This window comes from Triturus cristatus, chromosome 7, assembly GCF_964204655.1.
Source record: "Triturus cristatus chromosome 7, aTriCri1.1, whole genome shotgun sequence".
NCBI lineage: Eukaryota > Metazoa > Chordata > Amphibia > Caudata > Salamandridae > Triturus > Triturus cristatus.
Genome location: NC_140590.1, coordinates 1,736,373,766 through 1,736,398,570, shown reverse-complemented (window position 1 = coordinate 1,736,398,570; position 24,805 = coordinate 1,736,373,766). Strand labels below are relative to the sequence as shown.

Genomic DNA, 24,805 nt, shown 5'->3' with positions numbered 1-24,805 from the left:
AGGCTTATGTCCGCTAAAGGCTGTGGTAGCAGACGTCCACCTCAGAGATGCTGTAGATATTCACAGTATTATAAAAACTCCTGTTTGTGTGCATCACACACAACATCAAACAACTGCTTTGTCTACAATAGTAAGGCCCATGAAAATACCTACCCCCCCCCCCCATCCAAGCAATGGTCAGAGTCCCATCGGTCATCATGGAAAGACAGGTCAGCCAAGCAGTGTTTCCTACCAACTACCCACTTCTAGCAAGAGCTGTTCAGAGATCCCAGCTGTTTATCAATGGTAATATTTAGTGTAGTTAATATATTTTACTGTTTTAAAAAAAAAAAACTACCAAGCTTCCTACAGACCACTATCATCATGTGTATGCCCTTCAGGGTTTCTAGCGCAAGAACCTGAAAAGGCCAAACAGTAGCCAAAGCCAGCTCAGACTGGCCTCAATGGTTTTCAGGCCAGATTGTATTGGCTTTGGTTACTTGAAGTACAACAAGATTAGAATCCAACTCCCAAGTATTGACCCAAGGTCACCCAAAATAATACATTTTAAGACCATGTTCGCCCTTCCAAGCCACCATAGCTACGTAGGATCCCCTGAAGAGTGAACAGCAATAGATTTCAGACATCCACCGAGTTGGGTAGTTCATTCCCTACCCCGATTGGTGGATTGTTCGCTACTATATTTATAAGATCACTTTATCTAGGACCCAAGGCTTGAAAGAATGTCCCTGTGACCAGGAGATGCAAAGGAAATCTGATTATTTTACAGAAATTGCTGAAAGTTCTTTTATTCCAATAATCCCCATCACTCTACTTGAAACCTGTGATGAAAGGCATCAATTCACCTCTCTAATCAGCCACTAAAACTCATTGAACTATGATACCTCTCTCAGTTACATACGAAAGTGAACCCCATTCAGAGTACAGAATGCACCCCTTTGTCTCGAGGTGATTTCACTGGAGGGCTCCATCGCGCTGTACTTTCCTGAGAAGCCTGCACAATACGTGCTGAAATTTATTTTTAGCAATAGAGTATAAAATATTTACCACCCCCTCCCCCTCAAAGCGTTAGAAGTGGATATATCTGTGCCGCGTAGCCCTGGGGCACCGAGCTTGGAAGTGTGACTAAGGTGGTAGCTCACACACAGGATTGTTGTGGCTCCTTCTAATGAGTGAGTCAGAACATGTCGGCAGTAGCCTGTGACTTGTATGCACAGCATATTTTAGTGGTGTGGATTAAACAGGCAAGGAGTGAGAAACGTGGTGTTGGCTTGTGCGCTTCCATGCAGCGCACAACTGGTTCGCGCAAAGTCGAATCCTTACACAGACACAGCACTTACTGCCAGATAGCTGCGTCCATATAGTATTGTAACTGCATTAAATAGTGCTCCCTTCCCCTGACAAGGCTCTGCAGCGTATATAGGTAGCATGCTACACTGTCAGGGGGTGCTTTGTTAGAAGAGTGGTTTGCAGTGTGGCCTATGTGGGAAGCCATTTGGTGTTGCATGTAAAGAGCCGGAGTGGTGTTCTTATCTTGTCTTAGGTCGCTATGCCTAGGTGTAGAATGGTGGGAAAAGGACTGAGAAACCGAAACATGTGCACTTTATCCACATTTATGTTTGTCTATTTAAGGGGTCTCTATGAGGTCCACCAAGGGGCGATAGATGAGAAACCCACAGCATGTCCTAGATGCAGTTGTACAGATGATCTGCACAGGTGAGTGGCCTCCAGGCATGCACTACACACAGCCAGCCATAGGAGATAATCGCCATATCGTAGCCCCTCCTGAATAATGGGGAATAACCAAAGACCTGCACATGAGAGACCCAGCCATAGTGCTTACTCTTTAGTCACTTCTTTGGTGACGGAGGCAAAATCAGTGGCGTAACGCAAAATTATGGGGTCCCCTGCAGAATGTAATGAGGGACCCTGGCATCTCCCACATCACACAGATATTCATTGATCTTGGGCTCAATGGGGCCCTTATTCTGCAGGGGTCTGCTCGGTAGAGCGGAGTGGCTTTCCCAAGCATTTAACTATTTCTTATTCCATGCCATTGCCCGCATTCTGCAAGGCATGCCGTGGTGTGGCTTACGGGGTGAGGGGGCCTTCAAAACCAGAAACCCTGGGGGCCTCGGCACCGTGGGGGCTGTGGCAACCTCTATTACACCCCTGGGTGAAATGCAACCATGGTACATTTTCTTTAGAGTCTATCCAGCAGTGGTAAAGGGGACTCTGTGGGCATGCACTGGTTACAGGGAGCCAGGTTACCATGATTAAAGTAGTGTGAGCAAGCACCCAAAACAAAGGATCATGATAAATGAGTGACAAGACAAGTTGAGGCCGTTGCCTAATGCCAACCTTGAAATGCAAAAACAACAATTGATGGACAGAATGCAGAACAATGTCATACATTCACCCTAGTACAGAGATCTGGGTCTAAATCCATCGTTTTTTTGCTCACCATGCCGTTCCAGTTTGAATCCAGCCATATGCAAATCAGTCTTGACCCTGTGCCTCATGGGAACAGTCCAGCCCGAACTGCCAAGCCAGGTCCTCCCTGGACTGGAAACAAGCATCCTAGGACCTGTTTCTGGCATTTCAGCCGTCTTCAGCCAGGCTTGCTTGATTTCCAGTGGCATGGAGAGCAAGGGACCCACGTCTGGGCATACCCTTCCCACTCGGGGGGACAAATCCAAAAACAACAATTGATGGACATAATGCAGAACAATGTCATACATTCACCCTAGTACAGAGATCTGGGCCTAAATCCATCGTTTTTTTGCTCACCATGCCGTTCCAGTTTGAATCCAGCCATATGCAAATCAGTCTTGACCCTGTGCCTCATGGGAACAGTCCAGCCCGAACTGCCAAGCCAGGTCCTCCCTGGACTGGAAACAAGCATCCTAGGACCGGTTTCTGGCATTTCAGCCGTCTTCAGCCAGGCTTACTTGATTTCCAGTGGCATGGTGAGCAAGGGACCCACGTCTGGGCATACCCTTCCCACTCGGGGTGACAAATGCAAAAACAACATTTGATGGACAGATTGCAGAACAATGTCATACATTCACCTGATCTCTTGACTGGGGGAGAATGTCTGCATTGTCAGCATTCCGTCCATCATTTGTTTGTTGTAACGCTTTTCGCCCTAAGTGGGATGGGTATTCCCAGACGTGGGACCCGTGCTCACTACGCCACTGGAGTCAAGCTATCCTGGCTGATGATGGCTGATAGCCAGAAACCGGTCCTAGGATGCTTGATTCCGGTCCAGGGAAGACATGGCTTGGCAGTTCGGGCTGGACTGTTCCCATGAGGCACAGGGTCAAGACTGATTTGCATATGGCCATGTCTAAACTGGGGTGGTGTAGTGGGCAAAAGAACGATGGATTTAACCCAGATCTCTTGACTGGGGGAGAATGTCTGCATTGTCAGCATTCCGTCCATCATTTATTTGTTGTAAAACCTTGAAATGGCCATCATTCCTTAGTCAGCAAGAATTGGCAATGCCAGGAAGATTATAGACTTCACTTACCAGGGTCCACCCAGGAGCGACAGAGCACTCACCTGAGTCATGCCCTGATTGGAAGCAGCCAGATTAAATGTGCATTACATTTTCCAAGAGCACCAGCGTACTGATTACAGGCACCCTTGATAAATGTTTGGAACCACAGAATAGCACCCCGTGGCATTAGCTCTTTGTAGACAGTCTGCATAAATACTTTATAGGGTCCACCAGTGGGCCACTGATTGGATTGGGAGGCTGGAAACACCTAGGGACTGGAGGCAGGGAACCTTAAAGACCAAACAAGAAGGAAAGTAATCTAGAACAATTGCTTGCTGGGTCTGTCTGTAGGTGAAATGTCTTAGTGTTCCTGGGAAGGAATCATCGACTTACGGTTAGAAATTAATTATTTGCAGCATGCAAAATGACGTAGTTTAAAAAAAAAAAGGGCGTTATGTTACGTAGCCACATTTAGTAGCGGTTTATCATCATCATAATATCTTTACTTCCATCTCCAGGATCATAAAAGTACACTTAGAAACATACACCATCACATCAATATACAACAAGGGAGAGTATAAAGGGAGGGGTGCGCGCGCAGCGAAAGAGAAAGCGATCGCGATCAAGCACGGCGAGCGATGCGCTTAATGAGCATGAGGAATGCCATATGGCGCCTATGCTCAAGCGCGCACCCGCGCACATGCACTGCAAGCTGTAGCCGGCGGTAGGATTTTTGCCAGACCAGCGTATGCGCTGGGTCAGACGAGACCTAAAAACCTGGCTCTTGCCGCCACCCCCCAAAAAGTGCCCCCGCTCAGTCTGGTCAATACAAGAAACAATGACTGCCGTCAGAGGAAAGGAGGAATGCGTTCGAACCAGCAGCTTATCTGGGAATTAGAAGACAGACAGACCAAAAGGGTCTTAAGCTTGCTAACATCACAAGCAGAAGCGACTGCAGTGAGAAATACTATTCAAGTAGCTGATCACAACAGGTGATTTGAATGACGAGGGCTGGTGAAGAAAAAAAAAAAAAGAAAAAAAGAAGGGTTGATGGGCCGATATGGAACCTTTAACTGTGCCCAATGCAAATCCTTCCTGGCATAAAGACAAAACAAACAGCAGGACATCTGATACTTTTGATTGTAAAAAGGTCCACTTGCCTCAGCACACTACACAACAAGTACCGCCCAGCGGGATTGGTGGATTTCGTATTGGTGGATGGGTGGCAGGCACCGAGAATCACTCCAATCATATCGATTGGCAGATTAAAACCTCTACATTGGTCCCTCTCAATTTCCATGCAACACGGCTCAGGTTGAGGAGGTTCAGGTGGTATACCCTGCCTTGTTGAAACAGCAGATCCTGCCAAGGGAAGACATGCTGAAAGCCGGAGTACCAGACCCTACAAGTCCTGTCCAGGGCTAGGAGGATGTACAATGCACTGTATCTCTCACTTCCCTCAAACTACTCAGTATTATACTCAGTATTGGAGAGTACTGTGGGAACATAGGCAGTAGATCGAAGTCTCACTGAAGGCAGGAAGTGCCTTCCAGAGCCTCTCAAAGAGGAAACTATCGGGTACAAAAGACTGAATACACTGCATTTTCTGAAGCAGCAAAGAAGTTCACTCTCCGCATGTCTAATTTGACAAAGATTGTTAGACCACTTCCTGGTGAAGATGCCACTCAGTCTGCAAGCTAACTCCAGCTGAGGTTGTATTCTCTATTGTGGAGGGAACTTGCCAGGTGACTCAGTGACAACAAAATCTTGATCTTCTCTAACCATTGCACAGCCTGAATACCACAAGACAGAATACACCAGCCAACACACCTTGATTGTTGCAGTACCGCAAAGTGGTTGTGCTGTTCATGACAACTTGGTGTGACTGCCCTTTACCACTGGCAGAAACGCCTTCAGGTAATAGCGCACAACTCAAATAGATTTATGGCAATTCTGCTCCAGTGGACTCCAAAGATCTTGAATCCCCATTTCACCCAACAGGGCTCCCATCTTACTGACCATGCATCCGTCACCCCTGTGAAAACTAGAGAAGGTGGGCAGAAAGGTTTGCCACTGGGCAACTTCTGCGAAGCTGACTCAGATGCAGATGTTGCCTGATACACACCCTAAGGTGATGAGCCAGGTGAAAACATAGGTTCCACTGGAGATTCCCCATGTGCCATCAAATGAAAAGTGGCGACACATTTAAGAGGCTACAAGACCCATCCAGCAGCATCAAATTACTCTGGAAGAGCTCTTTTTAGTGTGAAACTTTGCGATCATAGCCTGAATGTCCTGGACTCATTCTGGGGCTGGAAAAAGCTTCAAACAGTCTTCACATTCGCTCCAATGAAGGGCAATCTATGTATGAGCTGACAGTGTGACTTGGACCCACTGATCGAGAGGCACAGGTCAATTCTTAGCGAGTCAGATTTCTGTAGGTGGTCTGACACAAGCTTACATGAGCTGGCCATCGTTATTCAATGGGCGAGGTAAGGTGTATCCCCAACTGCGGAGATGAGCCACAAGTTGCGGCTCCTCCGCTACGGCGGAGAAGCGTCGCCCCCACTGCTTTGAGCAGTGTAAAGGAGAGGAACATAAAATGATGATAACTTGTAGTTATTATCATTTTATATTTCCTTCCTTTGCGGGAGGGCGGGGCTGCTCTGCTCACGCAGAGGAGTGGAGTGCCCACTCCTAAGTGTGCAATTACTGCTTGGTCTGTCCTCTCGGGCCGCCCAAACCAGTCATGAGCACTTTCCACGTTCTCCATGCAGGCTGCATTACATCCTGCATGAGGAACAAGCCCAGGCTCCCATTCCCTGGTTGAGCATCCCAGCAGGAAGTTCAATATCAATCACAACGCAGCATTGCTGCGTTGTGATTGGTCAGGGAAGCCTAGCTTCCTGTCCCACGACGACAGGAGCAAGGAGAGAGATGCAGCGTGGGACCAGCGGCAAGGTAAGTGTTGTAATATTTTTTTGGTTTGTTTTTCATCAAGCTACCCCGTGCCCGCCCCTCCCACTCCGCCTCTCCACCCGCGAGTCATGCGGGCCGCCATTGTGGGCCACGACCACCAACATGACCTACATGAAGACCTGGGGGCGGATGTAAGGCAAGGGTCATGACTAGAAAGACAAGCAGGTATTTCCTGTGGTACTACAAGATTGGCGCACGTAAGTAAGCATACTGTAGGTTTAAGGTAACCATTGAGTCTAGACGATGCAAAACCAGCAGAACCGGAGCAAGAAACAGCATCGTTAATTTCTCCTGCCAGAGAAAGGACTTCAAGACCCGACTTCAAGACCCATATCTCTAAGATGGGTCACAGAACCCATTTTGTTTTGGAAACAGATGGGCATTGCAGCTGGGTCTAATCTCCGCTTCAGTCTACAGTTCAATCGCTTCCTTGGTGAGCAAAATTAAAATTAATACCTCCCTTCACAAGATCTGGTAGGGGCCAGCAAAACCACCGAGTAAACAGATGGTATGGGCAATGAGTCACACCCAAACTGGCAGGGCATACCCAAACTGAAGAATCTGAAGCAACCATTTGTCCCAAGTAATGGAATGCTAGCAATCTAAAAACTAGCAAACGTGCCCCCATACAGGATGCATGCGCTTGCCCAATCCAAGGGGGAGCCAAAGAAGTTACAGATTACGAAGACTACAACTGTTGCTCCCAGCTTTTCACATAGCCTCTGCCATTCCCACCTTTGCCACTGAAGCTCTCCAGGTTTTGGCGGTTGAATCACATGTGAAGGTGCCAATGACTGTTTAGGTTGAGTGCAGCCCTGGAGTTTTCTGTACGGCTGTTGAAATTGGTATGCTGTGGGGAAGCAACGCCCAAAAAACAATGTCGTACAGCTCTGCCTAAATTTCTTCTGAGAGAATTAAGCCTTGTGACCAAAATGCCAGGCACCATCAAAGGGAATGTCCACAGTTATAACCTGGAATATGGCAAAACATCCAGGATTGCATGCAGGCACGTCTGGCAATGACCACACGGATTCCCAAGGCAAAACAATCTGTTGAGACAGGACCAGAGCACAAGATTTTCTTGGCTGCATCTTGACCATCTTGTGCAGTTTCTGAAAATGAAACGCAGAGGTCCCCCAAAGTACATACCATTGCATCTCCCAAATGTAGAACAGTGGCAGACTAGGAAGCAAGACGCATTTAGTAGCGTTATCTCAGACTGCCTGAGGAAAGGAAAATGTTACTTACCCAGTAAGCATCTGTTCTTGGCATGTAGAGCTGTAGATTCACATGCTTTGCATACTCCTGCCATCTAGTGTTGGGTCCAGATGTTTTCACTTTGTTTTTCTTCGAAGAAGTTTTTCCAATCATGAGGTAGGTGACTCCTGCTTTCGGTAATAGTGCGCATTAGCATCGACTCCATTGTTAGATTGTTTTTGCGCAGAGGGTGAGAATGGAGTTAGTAAGAGTAGACAGAGATGTCCATGTGTATGTAGATAAAGTAAGAGAGAGCTGCAACAGGTATAGGAAACCCGGGCAGGTGGGTGGGCGCATGTGAATCTACAGCTCCACATGCCAAGAACAGATGGCTACTGGGTAAGTAAAATTTGCAGTTCGAGGCATGCGAGCTGTAGATCACATGCTTTGCATAGACTACACAGCAGTATTCTCCCAAAGCGGCGGCTAACCTGTACCTGTTGCAGTTGTCTGAAAGCAAGTTCTAAGTACTGCCTGGCTTACATTGTCTTGCTAACACATCTACATATAGTGTTTGGTGAATGAGTGCGGTGTTGGCCATGTTGTAGCTTTACAGATGTTAGCTATGGAAATGTGTCCTAAGTAAGCCATAGTAGCCCTAGTTTGCGGGTGGAATGCGCTCTAAGGGGTATTGGTAAAGTCCTCTTTGCTTTTGCAGAGCATGTTTGAATACATTTAACTATCCACCGAGAAATACCGGATTTAGAAATCGGATTGCCTTTGTGTGGTGGAGCAAAAGCCACAAAGAGCGGTTTAGTTTTACGAAATGGTTTTGTTCTTACTATGTAATGAAATAGTGCTCGTTTAACATTTAATGTGTGTAGAGCTCATTCTGCCACTGAATCTGGTTGAGGAAGGACCACAGGCAACTCAGACTGATTGATGTGAAAGGCAGATACCACTTTGGGTAGGAATTTGGGATTAGTGTGAAGGACCACTTTGTTGTGGTGGACTTGACAAAATGGTTTCTCTATGGTTAGTGCCTGCAGCTTACCCACTTTCCTCAGTGATGTAATCGCAATCAGGAAAGCAACTTTCCAAGTGAGAAATTGCAGTTCACATTTGTGCTATGGCTCGAAATACTGGAGCAGGGGGAAGTCTTGGGGGAATAACTCTTTTGAGTCCTTCCATAAAAGCCTTGATACTCTGAAAAGAGACTGGTGTTTTCTATTTTGAAGGTATGTAGCTATTGCAGCGAGATGTAAGCATATGGATGTATAAGCCAATCCTGACTGCTGAAAGTGTATTAAGTAACAAATTATATTTTGAGTGGAAGCATCTAGCTGGTTGATATGGTTGTTATTACAATATATAACAAATCACTTCCACTTAGCTGCATAGCAAGCCCATGTAGTAGGACTTCTGGCCTCTTTAATTATATTCATACTGTCTGGTGGAAGGTTCAGAAACCCAAACTCTATGATTCCAGGTGAGGTCCTTGGAATCTGGATGTCTTATCTCTCCATGGCTCTGTGAGGAGACTGGGTGAGAGATGTTGTTTTTGATGAGGAACTACTGAGAGCTCCAACAGGGTAGTAAACCAAGGTTGACGGGCCCATGTGGGAGCTACTAGGGTCAGTGTGAGGGATGTTTGTCTGAGCTTCCGAACCACTAGTGGAATGAGTGGGAGAGGCAAAAAAGCGTAGGCAAGTATCCAGGACCAGTTCATCCACAGTGCATTGCCTTTGGACAATGGGTGTGGATACCTGGAGGTGAAGTTTGGGCATTTTGCATTTTCGTGAGTTGTGAACAGATCTATTTGTGGAAAACCCCACATTTAAAAGAATGGGAGGAGAACTTGAGGGTGAAGTTCCTACTTGTGAATCAGTTGTCTCTGCCTGCTGAGAAGATCTACAATCTGATTATTTACTTCTGTGATGTGTTCTGCCAGGAGATAAATTCTGTGATGTATGGCCCACCTCCAAATGGCTTATGCAAGGCTTGACAGCTGGAGAGAGTGTCTCCCCTCCTGTTTCTGTATGCAATACAAGGCTGTCATGTTGTTGGTGCGTATCACAACAGCTTTGCCTGTAAGGTGAGTCTGGAAGGCTTTATATGAAGTTGCTTTTGGTTTTGACTCCACAAACCTTGAATCGATTGAGCCTAGAGATGAGCTCTCCAACCAGTGAGTGATGCGTCTGCTGTGAGCACTGTATGTGGAACTGGGTCAATGAAGGGCCTCCCTTTGGATACGTTTTGTGGATTCCACCACTGCAAAGAGTGATGGGTGCGGCCGTCTACCAACACTAGATCTGTTTATCGCCCCTGAGACTGATTCCACTGACACGCTAAGCATTTTTGAAGGGGACGCATATGAAGTCTTGCATGGGGAACTATTATGATGCAAGACGCTATCATTCCTAGCTGCTGCATATATACCCGAGCTGGTAGTGAGTGGTTCGGCTGAAACTGGGAGATTAGAGGCTGAATATTGCAGATCCTGGCTGCAATGGGACAGGCTAGAGCTTTTTGAGTATCCAGAGTGGCTCCCAAATACGTTTGTATGATGGAGGGTTGGAGATGGGACTTTAACACATTTACTATGAACCTGAGCTTTTGCAGCAATTGCAGTGTTATTTGAGTGTCCTGAAGACACCTTGGGTAAGAAATGGCTTTGATGAGCCAGTCGTCCAAGTACGGGAAGACATGAATATGCCTTCTTCGCAGGTGAGCAGTGACTACTGCTAGGCATTTGGTGAATACTCTGGGAGCAGTGGTGACTCCGAATGGAAGCACTCTGAACTGGTAGTGTTGTCCTGCTACCACAAACCTGAGATATTTGCGATGAGTGAGATGTATTGGAATATGGACGTATGTGTCCTTTAAGTCTAGAGTAGACATAAAGTCACCTTGCTGTAGAAGTGGGAGCACTTGTCGAAGAGTGACTATATGAACGTGATCTGAGTGAATATACGGATTTAGTTCTCTGAGGTCTAATCTAGGCTTCAGAGAGCCGTCCTTTTTGGGTACGAGAGAGTATAGAGGGTACACGCCCAAACCTTGATATTGTAATGGTACGAGCTCTACAGCTCCCTTTTGCAAAAGAGACTGAACCTCTTGTTTCAGGAGGTGTAGATGGTCTGGTGACATTTTATGTGAACGTAGATGGATGGTTGGGGGATGGTCTGTAAGCTCCAGGCAATAACCAGATTGGATAATTCCTAGGACCCATTTGTCTGAAGTTATTGTATGCCAGATGGGGAGTAATTGAGAAAGACAATCCCCCAACAGGTGTGAAATGATCGGGGGAAGTGGAGGCAAGTCACTGTTTGTTGAGGGGGACCAGCGGGTTCTGGAACCTTTACCTCTTCCCTTGCCGCAATTGCCACTAAATCCACCTCGAAAGTAACCTTGTGAAGAGGATGACTGAGTGTTGCCTTTGAATGATGTAGAGGTGTTGTCTGTGGATATGTTTTTGAGCCTCCCAGTAGAAGGAGCGACAAAAAGAATCCCTATTAGATGGGGACTGTAGGGCTCCCATGGATTTTGCCACATCTGTGTCCTTTTTTATCTTTTCTAAAGAGTGTCAACAACAGGACCAAAGAGATGCTCCTTATCAAAGGGTATGTTTAAAATAGAAGCCTGTACTTCGGGTTTAGACCCTGAAATCCTAAGCCAGGCGTGTCTTCTTATCAAGACACTGGTGTTATTTGCACGAACTGCAGTGTCAGCTGCGTCTAAAACGCATCTAATTGATGTGTTGGAAATTAGCTTTCCTTCCTGAACTAGGTCGTGTGCCTTCGACTTATGTTCATCAGGTAGAAATTAGAGCAATCGTTCCAATTCGTCGTAGTGCGCTCTGTCGTACCTGGCTAAGAGAGCCTGAGTATTGGCAATACGGCAGTGATTGGCTGCCTGCGCAGCTACTGTTTTCCCTGAGGCATCTTCCTTGTCTGCAGGAGGGACATCCCCCGATGTTTGTGAGTTTGCCCATTTACGGGCATTAGAAACCACTAACGAATCTAATGGTAATTGACCTTTGAAGTAAACTGGATCCGATGGTACAGCTTTATACTTTATCTACCCTTGGTGTAAGGATTCATGTGCGAACTGGATCCTTAAAGATGTCATCCGCGTGTCTAAGCATACCCTTAAGCATAGGCAATGTGTGAGTGGATCTTTGGGAAGAGCTCAGTGTTTCAAAGAGAAAATCCTCCTCAAGTGAGGCTTTATGAAGCTGAACTCCATCATATTCAGCAGCTCTATGTATTAGTTCTATATACCGTACATTATCAACTGGTGGAGAGGGCTTTGTAGAGTATGTGTTTGGCTTCGTGTTATAATCAGTCCATTGATCAGGACTATTATCATCTACTCTGTCCTCATCATCCTGGTTATCAGGTGTTTGCGGTGGTGAATTTGTGGGTGTTATTAACAAATTCGGGTTTAACGGTGAAGGAGGTGATAGCGGAGGAGGAGAAGGGTTAGTGCCACGTTCTTCCTCTTACGATGAATGTGGTAAATGCCCTCTGTTTCTGGTTTGCGTTTTGATGACAAATTGGTGTGGATATGTCCAGTTTTGGGATTGATCGCCAGTTCTTCTGTTTTGGGTCCAAGTTTGAAGACTGGCCTCCTTCGATGGAGTAGGAGCGGTTTTATCTTTCGGTGCCAATATTTTTGGAGTCGAGATTTTCGGTGTCGAAGTCTTCAGATCCGAAGATTGTTTCGGTTCCAAAGGAGTTGGCTCCAAAACGTGTTTCGGTTTCAAAGCAGATTGTTTCGGCTCGGCGCCCGAATGCAGCTGACACGATCCCAGGACCGAAGGCATCGATATTGGTTTCAGTGCCAGGCCCGAAGGCGGGGCGTTCAAAATGTGATCTCTGTGCCGACCCTGGCCCAAAGGCAGAGGAGGGACTGGAGCCTTTATCTTGGGCAGAGGTGTCTTTTGGGGCAGGGAGGATCAGTACTCATGCTACGCTGACCCTGCGGAAGCTCCTCGTCCATGTTGGAGTCTGCCTCTGAAACGGATATCAGCTCCTCTTCTTCCTCAGCTCCTTGCGCGTCGTCAACGTCTAGTATGTAGTCTTCTCCGAAGAGATTCAGAATGGAGCCGCTGTGTTGTTGCAATTCGTGGCGCTGAGCCTGACGGTCACAGAGCGTTTTCTTGGATCAGAAGGATTTGCACGCTTCGCAGTCCTGTTCGTTGTGCCACGGGGAGAGGCACAAGTTGCAGACTTTGTGCGAGTCGGTGCACGGGTATTTGGTGTGGCACCGAGGGCAGAATTTAAATGAAGTCCGTTCCATCGACTGCGAGGTGGATTGGCGCAGCTAGGCCTGACGGCGTTCCAGGAAGTTTCCGATCGAAAGAGTTTTTTCTGAACCGATACAATAGCAGAGAATGGGAAACGCGATTGAATAACAATACCGTCGAGGGTAAGTGGATTGCGCACCGAGGGGAACCAGAGAAATGGTGTTGAACCGGAGCGCAGCAATTCACGTCCGAACCCGATGGCGGAAAAAAACTATTTAATAATGGGGTTGATGCCCATGCGCACTATCACCGAGAGGAGGGGACACCTACCTCGTAACTGAAAAAACTTCTTCGAAGAAAAATAAAGTGCAAACATCCAGACCCAACACTAGATAGCAGGAGTATGCAAAGCATGCGATCTACAGCTCACATGCCTCGAACATACCTTTTTTCCTATGACATCAATTTGCTTGCACTACCAGTAGGGAAGAGTGAAAGGAAAGGCATTAATATAAAGCCTACATAAATAGACAGGGCATCTTGAAACATGTCCGCCGCCATCTACATCACGACACACGTCATGATGTACACCATCATGGCCTGTTGTTCCATGAGTCTCTGCTATACCAGCCCTAATCATTCATAGCGATCTCTATGTCAATTCCAGGCTGTTGGCTTGCATATTCAGGTAGTCTGCCAGATGGATGGCAATCACCCAGAGCATGAGCCCAGGCAAACAGGTTTTAAAGAGAAAGCATATGCCACAGTGCTTTTTTACATGTCACATTGCAGTCATGTTGTCTGTAAGGACCAGGACAGACCAATCGCTAAGATGGCCAGGAAGGCTTTCAAGGACAGGCAAATAGATGGCAGTTCAAGCAAGTTGTTATGCAATCATTGCCCTTCTTGCAGAGGCCTCTAATCTCCAGTTCCTGTAGGTGGGCACCCCACCCTAGGGATAAGGTATCCATCACCCCTGTAGTGACAGCTGTTGGTTTTCCTCTACAGATCTCCACTGGAAATCAACTGCAGCTGCAGTGTCCACATGGGGTGGGGGGATGGGGGTGGTGGACAAGGAGGGGGCAGATTATGTCTATCAGATCACACCCAGGCTGATAACATTATAGATAGAGGCACAATTGGAGAGCCATCTGATGCCAGGGTTCACAAGTGACTAACAGATTGCAAAAAGCCAGCAGAACCAGCACGCAGAAAATCTTTGCCCTGGAATCAGAGCTTCCACCTGAAACAACAAAATCACATCCCAAATGTCCCAATTCCTCAGTGGAGCAGGGAAGGCTGTGAGGGAGTTGTATCCAAGACTGGCCCCAAGAGTAGGAGTATTGGAGGGCTAAAGGCTATATTTGGAAAGATTAATGGAGAAGCCCAAGTCAAACAGCAGGGATTCTGTGGTGAGCCCATATACAACAGCGAATATTCCATTTATGATAATAAACAGATCCCTGGCCTGTGCAGATGTGCCGCAACCACTGCCATCACCTTGGTGAAGATCTAAGGTGCCTATGTTAATCCAAAAGGGAGGAATGTGAACTAATAATGACTGGAGCCCACTAAAAAACACAGCTACCTCCTAAGTGACTGGAGCGTTGTTATGTTTAAGTATGCATCATGCAAATGGAGGTACTCGAGATAGTTACAGCATCTTGATTTTCTCCTTCCAAAAGAAGGCCACAGACTACTGACCTTCTTGGGCATGAGGAAGTAATAGGAGTAACATTCCCTGCCCAATCACCTATTCAGGGCCCAACTCATCCCCCCCCCCCCCCCCCCCCCCCCTTTGCCTCCTGCTTGAGAATGCGAGCGCGTTTGTCTGACTGGGAGGAGGGAATTAGTGGTGGTTTTTGCAGAAGGGCATAGCTTCTTTTTTTATAATTTGTAGGACCCACTGGTCTCTGGTGATGTTCTGCCAGGTCTCCAGATGGAGCTAAACCCTTCCCAAAATACCGTCCCATCCTCAAACCAGACCTCATATGCTCCTTCAAGGGGAAACAAAAACTGCTTTCCAAATGGCACTGGGGAGGCCACGAAGAAACTGGCTTGGCTGGTAAACTGGCCAGGAAGGTTAGCAATGCCAAAACAGCAAACCTGTTGAGTAACTGTGAAACTTGTGGTACTGCCTGTGGAAATCATGGGCAAGGATTGAAAACCCAAAGGGAATGGGCATCAGTCTGACCTGCTTTAAACTTCTTGAGCCAAGGAGGCCAGTCAAAAGGCATTTCCATTCAACTTGTGTGTATACAAATATTATTTAGTTATTTTATTTCTAAAACCAAGAAAGACCTGGTGCAGGTAAGTGAAATAATTATTTGCAAAATCTTAAGCCGTGATTTACAGTTGAATGCTGGTTCAAATGCAGTTGGTTGATTTACAGGTAAGTAAACAGTTTGAAATTACTTTTCAGTTACTTTACAGATTACTGAGCATGTTACTTTTTAGATTACTTTTTCAGTTACTTTTGCTAATCAGTGTGATATGCCTAGATATCACACTGAGACATTCCCTAGACAAAATGTAAGTTATTCAGTTTCTTCACATATGCAGTTTTTCAATGTTTCGTACAAACCAAATCCACACTTAAAAGAATTTTCAAGGAAAAGCAGTCAATGCAATCCTATGGGAGGAAATTAAGTTATCGGCACAGGGTTGGCTGCAGGCTCGGTCCAGGAAGGCTTCGGGAAGAACCAACAGCTGGGCAGTCAAGTTGGAGGGCTTGGGGACGTAGGTGCACCTCTGGTTCTCTTTTCCAGGGCTCAGGGTGGCTGGAAGCAGGAGTGTCTTTTGAGGTCAGATTTCACCTTACTGGTGCCAATCGTGGTTGGGGGGGGAGGGGGGGTCTCCGTGTAGATGCTGCAGGCGATACCGGGGAGACCTGGAGGGGTCAACCCACAGTGGACTCAGACTCTGGAGCGCTGGGGGACCTCGCTGGGACCGGTGGGCCTCCCAGATTCAGGCCGTGGGCACTGTGTGCAGTGGTGGTTCCAGGCGTCAGGTTTCTTTGTCCTCAGCAGGCTCCGAGTCTGTCTTGGGAGTTTCTTTTGAACAGAGCTGCTGTTCACAGGAGATCCGGTCTTTGTTGAAGGCAGTCAGTCCTCCCAAGAGTTCTCGAGGTCACTGGCTGCAGGACAAGGTGACGTTTGGCGCAGGATCTCTGGAAACTGCAGACGGGCCAGTAGGGCTGGGGACAAGTCAGTTCTTCTCTGCAGTCTCCTCTGCTGGGTGTCTTCTTTAATCCTTCTTCTTCTTAGGGTGTGGGAATCTATTATCTTGGTTCAGGGCTGCCCCCTAAATACTGAATTTAGGGGACTTTTAGGGGTATCGAGGTCAGTAGCCAATGGGCTACTGACTTTAGGGTGACTACACCTCTGGTGTGTTCACCCTATGTGGGGGAGTGGGCACAATCCATAATCCTGATTGGAGAGTGCCTGCTGTCTGCAAGATGGCGAGCACTGAAGAGTGGGCTTCACCTCTCCTCCCCCAACTGAGGGGTGGGAATGGCAGAGGGGGGCACACCTTCTGGGCTGTGCTGATTTTTCCCACCTGTCTTCCCACCGAAAAGGAGGGGAGACAGGAAGGGGGCCTGCTCCTGATAGCAGGAGAGGCTAGGAGTTGCGTTACAAAGGCAGCAAGGCCTTTGAAGCTCCCCTGCCACAGATGGCTCTTCCTGGCCTGGGGGAGGTGTGACCATCTCCGCCCAGGAAAGGCTTTGTTTCTGGGCTCAGGGAGCGAAGGCTCCCACCCCAGGGGTCCAGAAACATGTCTCATAGTGGCAGGCTGGTGTGTACCAGTGAGGGAACCCACCAGAGGCTGGTTGTTTTTCAGGGGCCATCTCCAAGATGCTCTTAGTGCATTGTATAATAAATCCCACACTGGCATCAGTGTAGGATTATTATGCTGAGACGTTTGCTACCAAACTTCTCAGAATTCAGTAATGCCATTATGATGCTATGGAGTTTGTAATGAAAAACTCCCAGACCATGTACTCTTAATGGCTTTACTGCACTTACAATGTCTAAACATGGACTTAGACTCTGTAGGGGTATAGTGCTCATTCAACTGTACCCTCACCAGTGGTATTGTGCACCCAGCTAGAGGGGTGTATTACCTATACCATAGGCAGTGGGTTGCACGCATGGCACACAGGAATGTGTGCCATGTCGACTCTTCACTTTTCTCTGCACCAAAACACACACCCTGTAATGGCAGTGTGTGTTAAGGTACAGGACCTCTAAGGGTGACACAATATGTTCTGCAGCCCTTAGATGCCTTCCCTGGTCACAGTGCCCTTGGTACCCATGGTACCTTTTACAAGAGACTTACATGTGGCCAAAGAGTTTCCAATTGGGGATACAAAGGTACAGTTTTGGAAAAGAACACAGACCCTGAGAACCTGATTTACAGGGACCCAGGGCACATCAAGTAAAAGTGCATTAGAAATCTAGCAAAATGTGGGGGGGGGGGGGTTACTGTAACAGAAACCCTGTTTCCTACACTCCCCAGGTTTTTCATCCCACTTAAAGCCCTGCACAATAGCAATAGTTTAACTTATATCTGAAACTCTATGCTGCCGTCAATAGCATGCTGAGCTACTTCAAGTGTCTGGGAACGCACCCTGCATTCAGACAACTCACTCCTAATTCATGCCCTTCACTTTCACGCTCACCCTGCACTCACAGCGATCACAATGCACTCACACCATTCACCCACTCACCCTGCACTCAAAGCGATCACTCTGAACTCACAATGCACTTGCACTGTTCACCCTGTAGTCACATAAACACACTACTCACCCGCACCCGTGTGACACTTCACCTACCTGTCCCCCTCACTGCTCAATCTGCAATCTCACTCAAACAAGCCCATCACTAACCATGCATTCATTCATCCCACTCTACACTTACATCCACACCATATGGCAATCTCACTCACCCTGCGTCACTCCTCTTACCCTACTCTCACACTGTTGCATTGCTCCGATGCACTCACCTGGGCACTCCTGCCACCCACACAGTGCAGAAGATTAATGTGCCTGCTACAAAGAATGTGTACCATGCAGATCACAGAAGTGAGTGTACTATGAGTAGCGCTATAAAAAGATGAAATGTTTGTCAGAATGGAGCTATAGAGAGATGAGGTGCATTGTTGTTGAGTGGTACTGAGAGAATTCATGGAAAAGGAGGAAATGGGGGAGGGGGAGCCTGAAAAAGAAATGTTGCACCATGTGCGACCAGTGCTAGGGCCAGCCCTGGCTGGGAGTGTCAGCCCCCTCTGAAGTTCGGATCTAGTTGCGCCTCTAAACCCAAACATATGCAAGCCAGTCTTCACCATGCTCCCCATGGGAGCAGTCCAGCCTGAACTGCCGGTCCAGGTCCTCCCTGGACTGGAAACAAGCTTCCTGGGACCGATTTGGGGGTATCACCCCTCATCAGCCAGGCTAGATTGGGGACGGCATAGTGAGCAAAAGAACGATAGATTCAACCCAGATCTGTTGACTGGGGGTGAGCGGATGAAAAATTTCAGCACTTCAGCTATCATCTTGCTGTTTGCTATGTTTGCCCTAAGTGGCAGACGTAGGTCCCTCGCTCACTGTGCCTCTGGATTCAAGCTAGCCTGACTGATGGGGAGTGATGCACCGAAAAATGTCCCAGGATGCTTGTTGCCGATCCAGGGAAGACCTGGTATGGTAGTTCGGGCTGGACTGTTCCTATGAGGAGCAGGATCAAGACGGATTTGCATATAGGCTGGGTCGAAACAGGGGGGCATAGTGAGCAAACGAATGATGGATACAACCCAGATCTGTTGACTGGGGGTGAGTGGTTGAAAAGTTTCAGCACTCTCAGTTTCAGTCGATCATCTTGTTGGGTTTACTTCATTGTATCCAGGCACGCACTGAGGTTATGCTTTGCAGAATCCTGTTGATCTATGACCAACTATTTGAAGTGGATCAGGAACTGGAAAGGTTACCTCCCTTAAAGGATTTGAACGATACTTGCCAATTTTTAAGCAGAGAATTTAAAAAAACATACACATTGGCCAATGTACTTCCGTCAAGCCACATCCATTTCCCATCGGGTCCTTTTCTCAGACCAACCCACTGATTGTAATCCTGGGTCATATTGCGGGCAAAAGCCTAAAAGAAGAAAAGCAAATGTAAAAAGTTGCAAATAGTTTCATGTTAAATGGGTCACATTTTTTCCTGTGCACATTTATTCATAAGATTCATCTTTGGTTCTTAATCTACCACATCAAGACCATGGGCGCTGGGTGGCAGAAGGCGTTACAACTTAGCATGGTAAGGTACAACAAATGATAATGAAAAAAGTGACTGTAAAACATGAATGAGGTCAAGGGGTAGTAACAAGCCCAATGTAACGGTTCTGTTTAATAAATACATTATCTGCCTGAACATGGACATGTGCCACCTACCGATCAGGTAAGGCCTTTTGGAAGACGTTTTTGGAGATCCAATTTAATGACAGAGACTAGTGCTACTTTTCCGATAATAACCAGAGAAAACATATATCTTTGGTGCATTGCAGCAGCAACATTGTTTGAAAGCGGGGGACATTCTGAATGTTGGAGTGTCCAACTTGAGCACAAACAAAAACTATCACAGGAAAAGTACGGTGTCAAATTCTTTACTGTTCACATAGATTGGCCGGAAATTTGAACTGCACGAGTGTAAAAGTAGGTGTGGTCATCACTTCACATAAATATGCGGTCAGACTTTTAACCAGACATCACTGATGATCCCAGAAGCGTTTAAAAATGTAGCGTGTCTAAATTCCTCAGATTTAGCAAGTTACCGCCATCATAGCTAGTTAGATACCGCCTCATAGGTTTAACCAATAAAGGACTTTGGTTATCAAACTCGAAATGACAGAAGTGAATATGAATCTACTGAATAAAACATTACTGCAGATAGGGTAAGGAACACATCTCCCTAAGCAAGGAATCCTTTGCTTACACACACATACATAATTTGACACTGGTTTCTGTAGTAAAGAGGTCTACACAAGTGGCCCAGCTTTAGATGTCACAACTAAACCAATTAAGATGTGGCTCAATGGTTAGAGCGGCAGACCCTGATGCAGAGTTCTGGCCCGAGACCAGGGTTCAATTCCCGCCTCGCCGGGTCTTGGGCTTAATTTCCTCGGACCCGTTAATTCTCGCCTCGGTGCCTATTCTAATCATGGGTCCCACGCTGCAACTCTGGGCAATAGCTTGCTTAACCTCCACACCGGCCCCAACAGCGCTAGGATGCCTGGCCTCACCATGGGGGTGCCCAGGAGTGGGCACTTCACAGGTAAAGACCAGGAAGGGTTCCACAGCGGTATGTGTACAGCGCCTTGAGACCCCCTTGGGGGTGATACGTGCGCTATATAAGCACTACATTTACATTTACAAGATGGTTGATGTGCAAGAACAGGACTGTCTGAGCCTTCATAAGACAGTGTCGAAGGATAATAAACTTGAGCGAGACAAGTCCAGGTTAACACTTCATGGGCTTATTCAAAAAGATGATCAATACAGAAAGCAAAAAGTCAATAGGAAATTCGAATTAGACTTAGATTATTTTGATAATGCCAAGTCAGAATCCGCGGGGGGAATAACATAAGGCCTGCCTCGGACGAAGCTCAAGAAAGAACGAGTGCAAATCAGTTAACAGACTGTCAGAGTCTGCCTACAAGTAAGCCAGGAGAGTCCAAGGATAAACTGGACAGACTAGCAGTCTGCTCATTTAGCAGCCCAGGAAAACTCTGGCTTCTCAAACTTTGCTTGGCTTTTATAATGTTTCAGGGCGCAGGAGCTACACATTTATGGTATGATATGACATAACAGGGTTGGACTAGCACTGATCCAAACACAAACCAGTAAAATTCTGGTGAACGAGACATATCAGCACCTACTTTCTAAGGAACTTCATTGGTTAAGCTATGCATAACTAAAGAAATAAAAGAACATTTTATTTAACACAGAAGTACAATGGCTTCTTCAGCTAATGAATGGCATAGACAGGCATCGGGGCAACCTTGAAAGTGCCAAAGGTAAGAACATCCTGGATATTTCTTCTACAGAAGAACTCAAATATTACAATTTATATATTTGTACAGACACCACAGATGAGGTTTCATTTTCAATGCTTTTCCTGTAATGGAAAAAACACACAGAGAAAGGCTTGCTCGCATAAAATGAATGTGCATTATTTTCCTGCAAATAGGAATGGCTGTCAATGCAAGCTGGGTGCGGCCTAGGCTTGCCAACTAAAGCAGGTTTAAATTAGGTATTCTTTTCTAACATGTAAGAGCCATCCTACAATTAAGTAAAAGAGAAAAGATTACCTTCTTGTGCATGTCCATCCAAAGAACAGTGGAGTGTCCAGCATACACTGGACTTTCAAGTGACCGAAGGCAGATATCCACGTACAGTCCACTCCCAGAGTTTGACTGCCAGCTCATTCTACAGAGGAGTTTGTAACTTAAGACAGTTCTCAAAAGTTGCAATGGGTCCTGGCGCAGGTTGGAACATTGTGGATCTAGATTCCAGGGACCACACTGTCTTGAATTTCATTTTCTTTATCCTGGACTCAGGCCTTAGTACTGCTAGATCCGCGCTGGGTAGTGGAAAGGGGGGCGGGGAGGGGGAATTGTCACTGCACATACAGGTCATATTTGTCAGTTAACCCTTCGGTTCAGATAGTTTTGTATCTTCCCTAGTGGGCATTCTTTTTGCGTATTCGTTCCATTTATGTTTCAGGTTACATGAGAGTTATTTCACTCCCCAGGCTTGCTGTCAATCTCTTAAATTGGCAGGCCTTTTAGGGTAGGGTGACCAGGCGTCCCGGATTTGTACCGGCAGATTTCGGCAATTTTGGCTCATGTCCCGGTTTTTAGAGGGGGTCAACAAACCAGTGATAGGCACTCATTAAGTGTTCTAAAGTTGTGCTAGTTACCAGCTCTTAAAATGAAGCAAATTAATTATCAGGTATGATGCTGGTTTTAGAAATTACATCTTATTCATTTTTTAGTGCTTCTTCTATGTTCCTATGTTGAAAAGAGTTGTTATTCTGCGTAGCACGGTTGATGTAAAATTGAAGTCCTTCTTCTATTTTTTCAAAATATCCCGGTTTTTGGTTCTCAAGATCTGGTCACTTTATTTTAGGGGCTCTTAAATACACAATACCAACCTTTAAAATGCTACACCCCGATCCTGGTTTAGGGTACTGTCTTCCTGTGGGGTCCATCATTACGCTGCATTTAAGGGGAAGCTCAACTCTTGAACCCAGGCCTGGCTTCTGTCACTTACAGCTTGTTCCCTGTACCCTAGTGGTCTAAATACTAGGGCTGGCCGGAATTTGCTTAATGCCACTTCGCGGAATTTTGAAAGAAATTGTGGAAAACGAGTGCACAACCTGAGGGACTGTGTGCCTGGGACTGGGGTCCCTCGTGCTTGGGCAGGCTCCCTGATCTCCTCGGCCTGGCTGCGTTGAGAAGCAGGGACCGGCCCCGGGCCTCCTGAGTTTCGGTCAGGGCCTGGGAGCCCACGTCCTGCCAAGTGTCCATCTGCCCGGGACAAGAGTCCCTGGTGCAGAGCCCCGGAGCCCTGCAAGGGCAGGCGGGAGCCCTACAGCTATGGCTCGGTGTGGGCAGCTGGGAGTCCTTTCGGTCCCGGCCATCGGGTCGGCCTGGAAGTCCCGATGAGGGTCCATTTGCCTCCCAGATCCCAGCCAGGGCTCCAGGAGGTCGGGCGCGTCCGCGCCTAGGGTCCCCTCCGTCACTCGGAGCGCGCGGGTTACAAGAAAGGGGGGTAGCCTCCCTCCGGATTAGTAGGGGCAGGGTATGCCGGAACACCCCTCCGGGGCTGGCGGTTCTTTGCCGGGGACCAGATGGGCTACGCCCGGGCAACACCTCCCAGGCATCCGGGGTTCCCTCCTGCGGCCCGCGGGGTCGAAAAAGTGCCCGGGACGGGCTCCACGGGTCTCGGGAAGTCCTTCCCTCGGACGCCCGGGCCCGAGAGCTGCGGTGGTCCTCCCCGTGACTGAGGCCCAGCCGGGGACCCCGAGCCCCCCGGGAAGCAGAGCCCCCGAGCCCTGCGTGGGTGGGCAGGCGGGAGATCTACTGCTATGGCTCGGCGCGGGCATACGGGAGTCCTTTCAGGTGCCGGCCATCTGGTCGCACCTTTCCCCTCGGCCATCTGGTCACGTGCAGTGCTTTCCAATGGGGCAACCAGATGGCCGGGCCAGCCTGGAAGTCCCGATGAAGGGCCATTTGCCTCCTGGATCCCAGCCAGGGCTCCAGGAGGCCGGGCGCGTTCGCCCCTAGGGTCCCCTCCGTCACTCAGAGCGCACGGGTTACCAGAAAGGGGGGTAGCCTTCCTCTAGATTTCTAGGGACAGGGTACTCTGGGACCCCTTTCGGCCTAGCGGTCCTCAGCCGGCAGCTGGACGGGCCTGGATGCCGCCCCAGCCCTGGGTCAGTCCCGGGGCCTGCCGCGTGACAGGCTGCCCCGGATGAGATCCGGCAGGCCTCCCCCTGCTGGGCTGGGTCCAAGGGCCCCTGGGAGGGCGGCCTCCCCACCCCAGGCTCCGTCCTGGGTCCTGCCGTGTAGCAGGTGTGCCCAAACGAGTTCCCGCGGGCTCCGTCCTGGGGCCTGCCGCATGGCAGGGTGCCCTCGAAGGGGTCCGGCGGGCCTGGGGAGACTTCCCCTGTGCCCCTGGCCGGGGTTCCCCGAGGGCCCCGGGGAGGGCGGCCTTCCCACCCCGGGCTCCGTCCTGGGTCCTGCCGCGTGGCAGGGTGCCCGGGACGTGGTCCGGAGGGCCCGGGGAGGCTTCCCCTGCGCCTCCGGGCCTGGGAGCCCCAGCTGGGTCCAGGGGCCTGGCCGGGCGTCGGGGGCTCCGGCCCCAGGCCCTGTCTCCCCGCCTGCGGCACTGCCAACGGCCAGGGACGGGGTTCAGTCGTGGCCGGGGAGCCTCCCCTTGCTCGGCTGGATACTGGAGCTCCGGCCGGGCCCCTGAGGGCCCCGGGGAGGGCGGCCTCCCCACCCCGGGGTCTGTTCTGGGTCCAGCCGCGTGGCAGGGTGCCCGGGGCGGGGTCCGGAGGGCCCGGGGAGGCTTCCCCTGCGCCTCCGGGCCTGGGAGCCCCGGCTGGGTCCAGGGGCCTGGCCGGGCCCCGGGTCAGGGGCTCCGGCCCCGGGCCCTGTCCCCCAGCCTGCGGTACTGCCAAAGGCCCGGGACGGGGTTCTGTCGTGGCTGGGGAGCCTCCCCTTGCTCGGCTGGGTACTGGAGCTCCGGCCGGGCCCCTGAGGGCCCCGGGGAGGGCGGCCACCCCGCCCCAGGTTCCGTTCCGAGTCCTGCCATGTGGCAGGGTGCCCGGGACAGGGTACGGAGGGCCCGGGGAGGCTTCCCCTGCGCCTCCAGGCCTGGGAGCCCTGGCTGGGTCCAGGGGCCGACCGGGGCCCAAGTTGGGGGCTCCGGCCCTGGGCCCCGTCCCCCGGCCTGTGGCGCTGCCAAAGGCCAGGGACGGGGTTCCGTCATGGCCGGGGAGCCTCCCCTTGTTCGGCTGGGTTCAGGAGCCCTGGTCGGGCCCCTGAGGGCCCCGGGTGGGCGGCCTCCCCACCCCGGGCTCCGTTCTGGGTCCTCCCGCATGGCAGGGTGCCCGGGACGGGGCCCGAGGAGGCTTCCCATGCGCCTTCAAGCCTGGGAGCCCCGGCTGGGTCCAGGGGCCTGGCCGGGCCCTGGGTTGGGGACTCCGGCCCCGGGCCCCGTCCCCGGCACTCCCAAAGGCCCGGGACAGGGTTCCGTCGTGCCCAGTTAGCCTCCCCTTACTCGGTTGGGTTCAGGAGCTCCGGCCGGGCCCCTGA

At 49.3% G+C, this 24,805-nt stretch overlaps 1 protein-coding gene across 3 annotated transcripts in view; it reads right to left on the bottom strand.

Annotated features, from left to right (window-relative positions):
* The window catches only part of LOC146812939 (uncharacterized), a 280,949-nt gene that overhangs the window by 9,410 nt on the left and 246,734 nt on the right, over positions 1–24,805 (bottom strand). For all 3 annotated transcript variants that reach the window (XM_085619981.1, XM_085619982.1, XM_085619983.1), the window contains exon 6: positions 18,974–19,077. In XM_085619981.1, the coding sequence (XP_085476107.1) occupies positions 18,974–19,077 (104 nt within the window). The remainder of the gene's footprint in view (positions 1–18,973; positions 19,078–24,805) is intronic.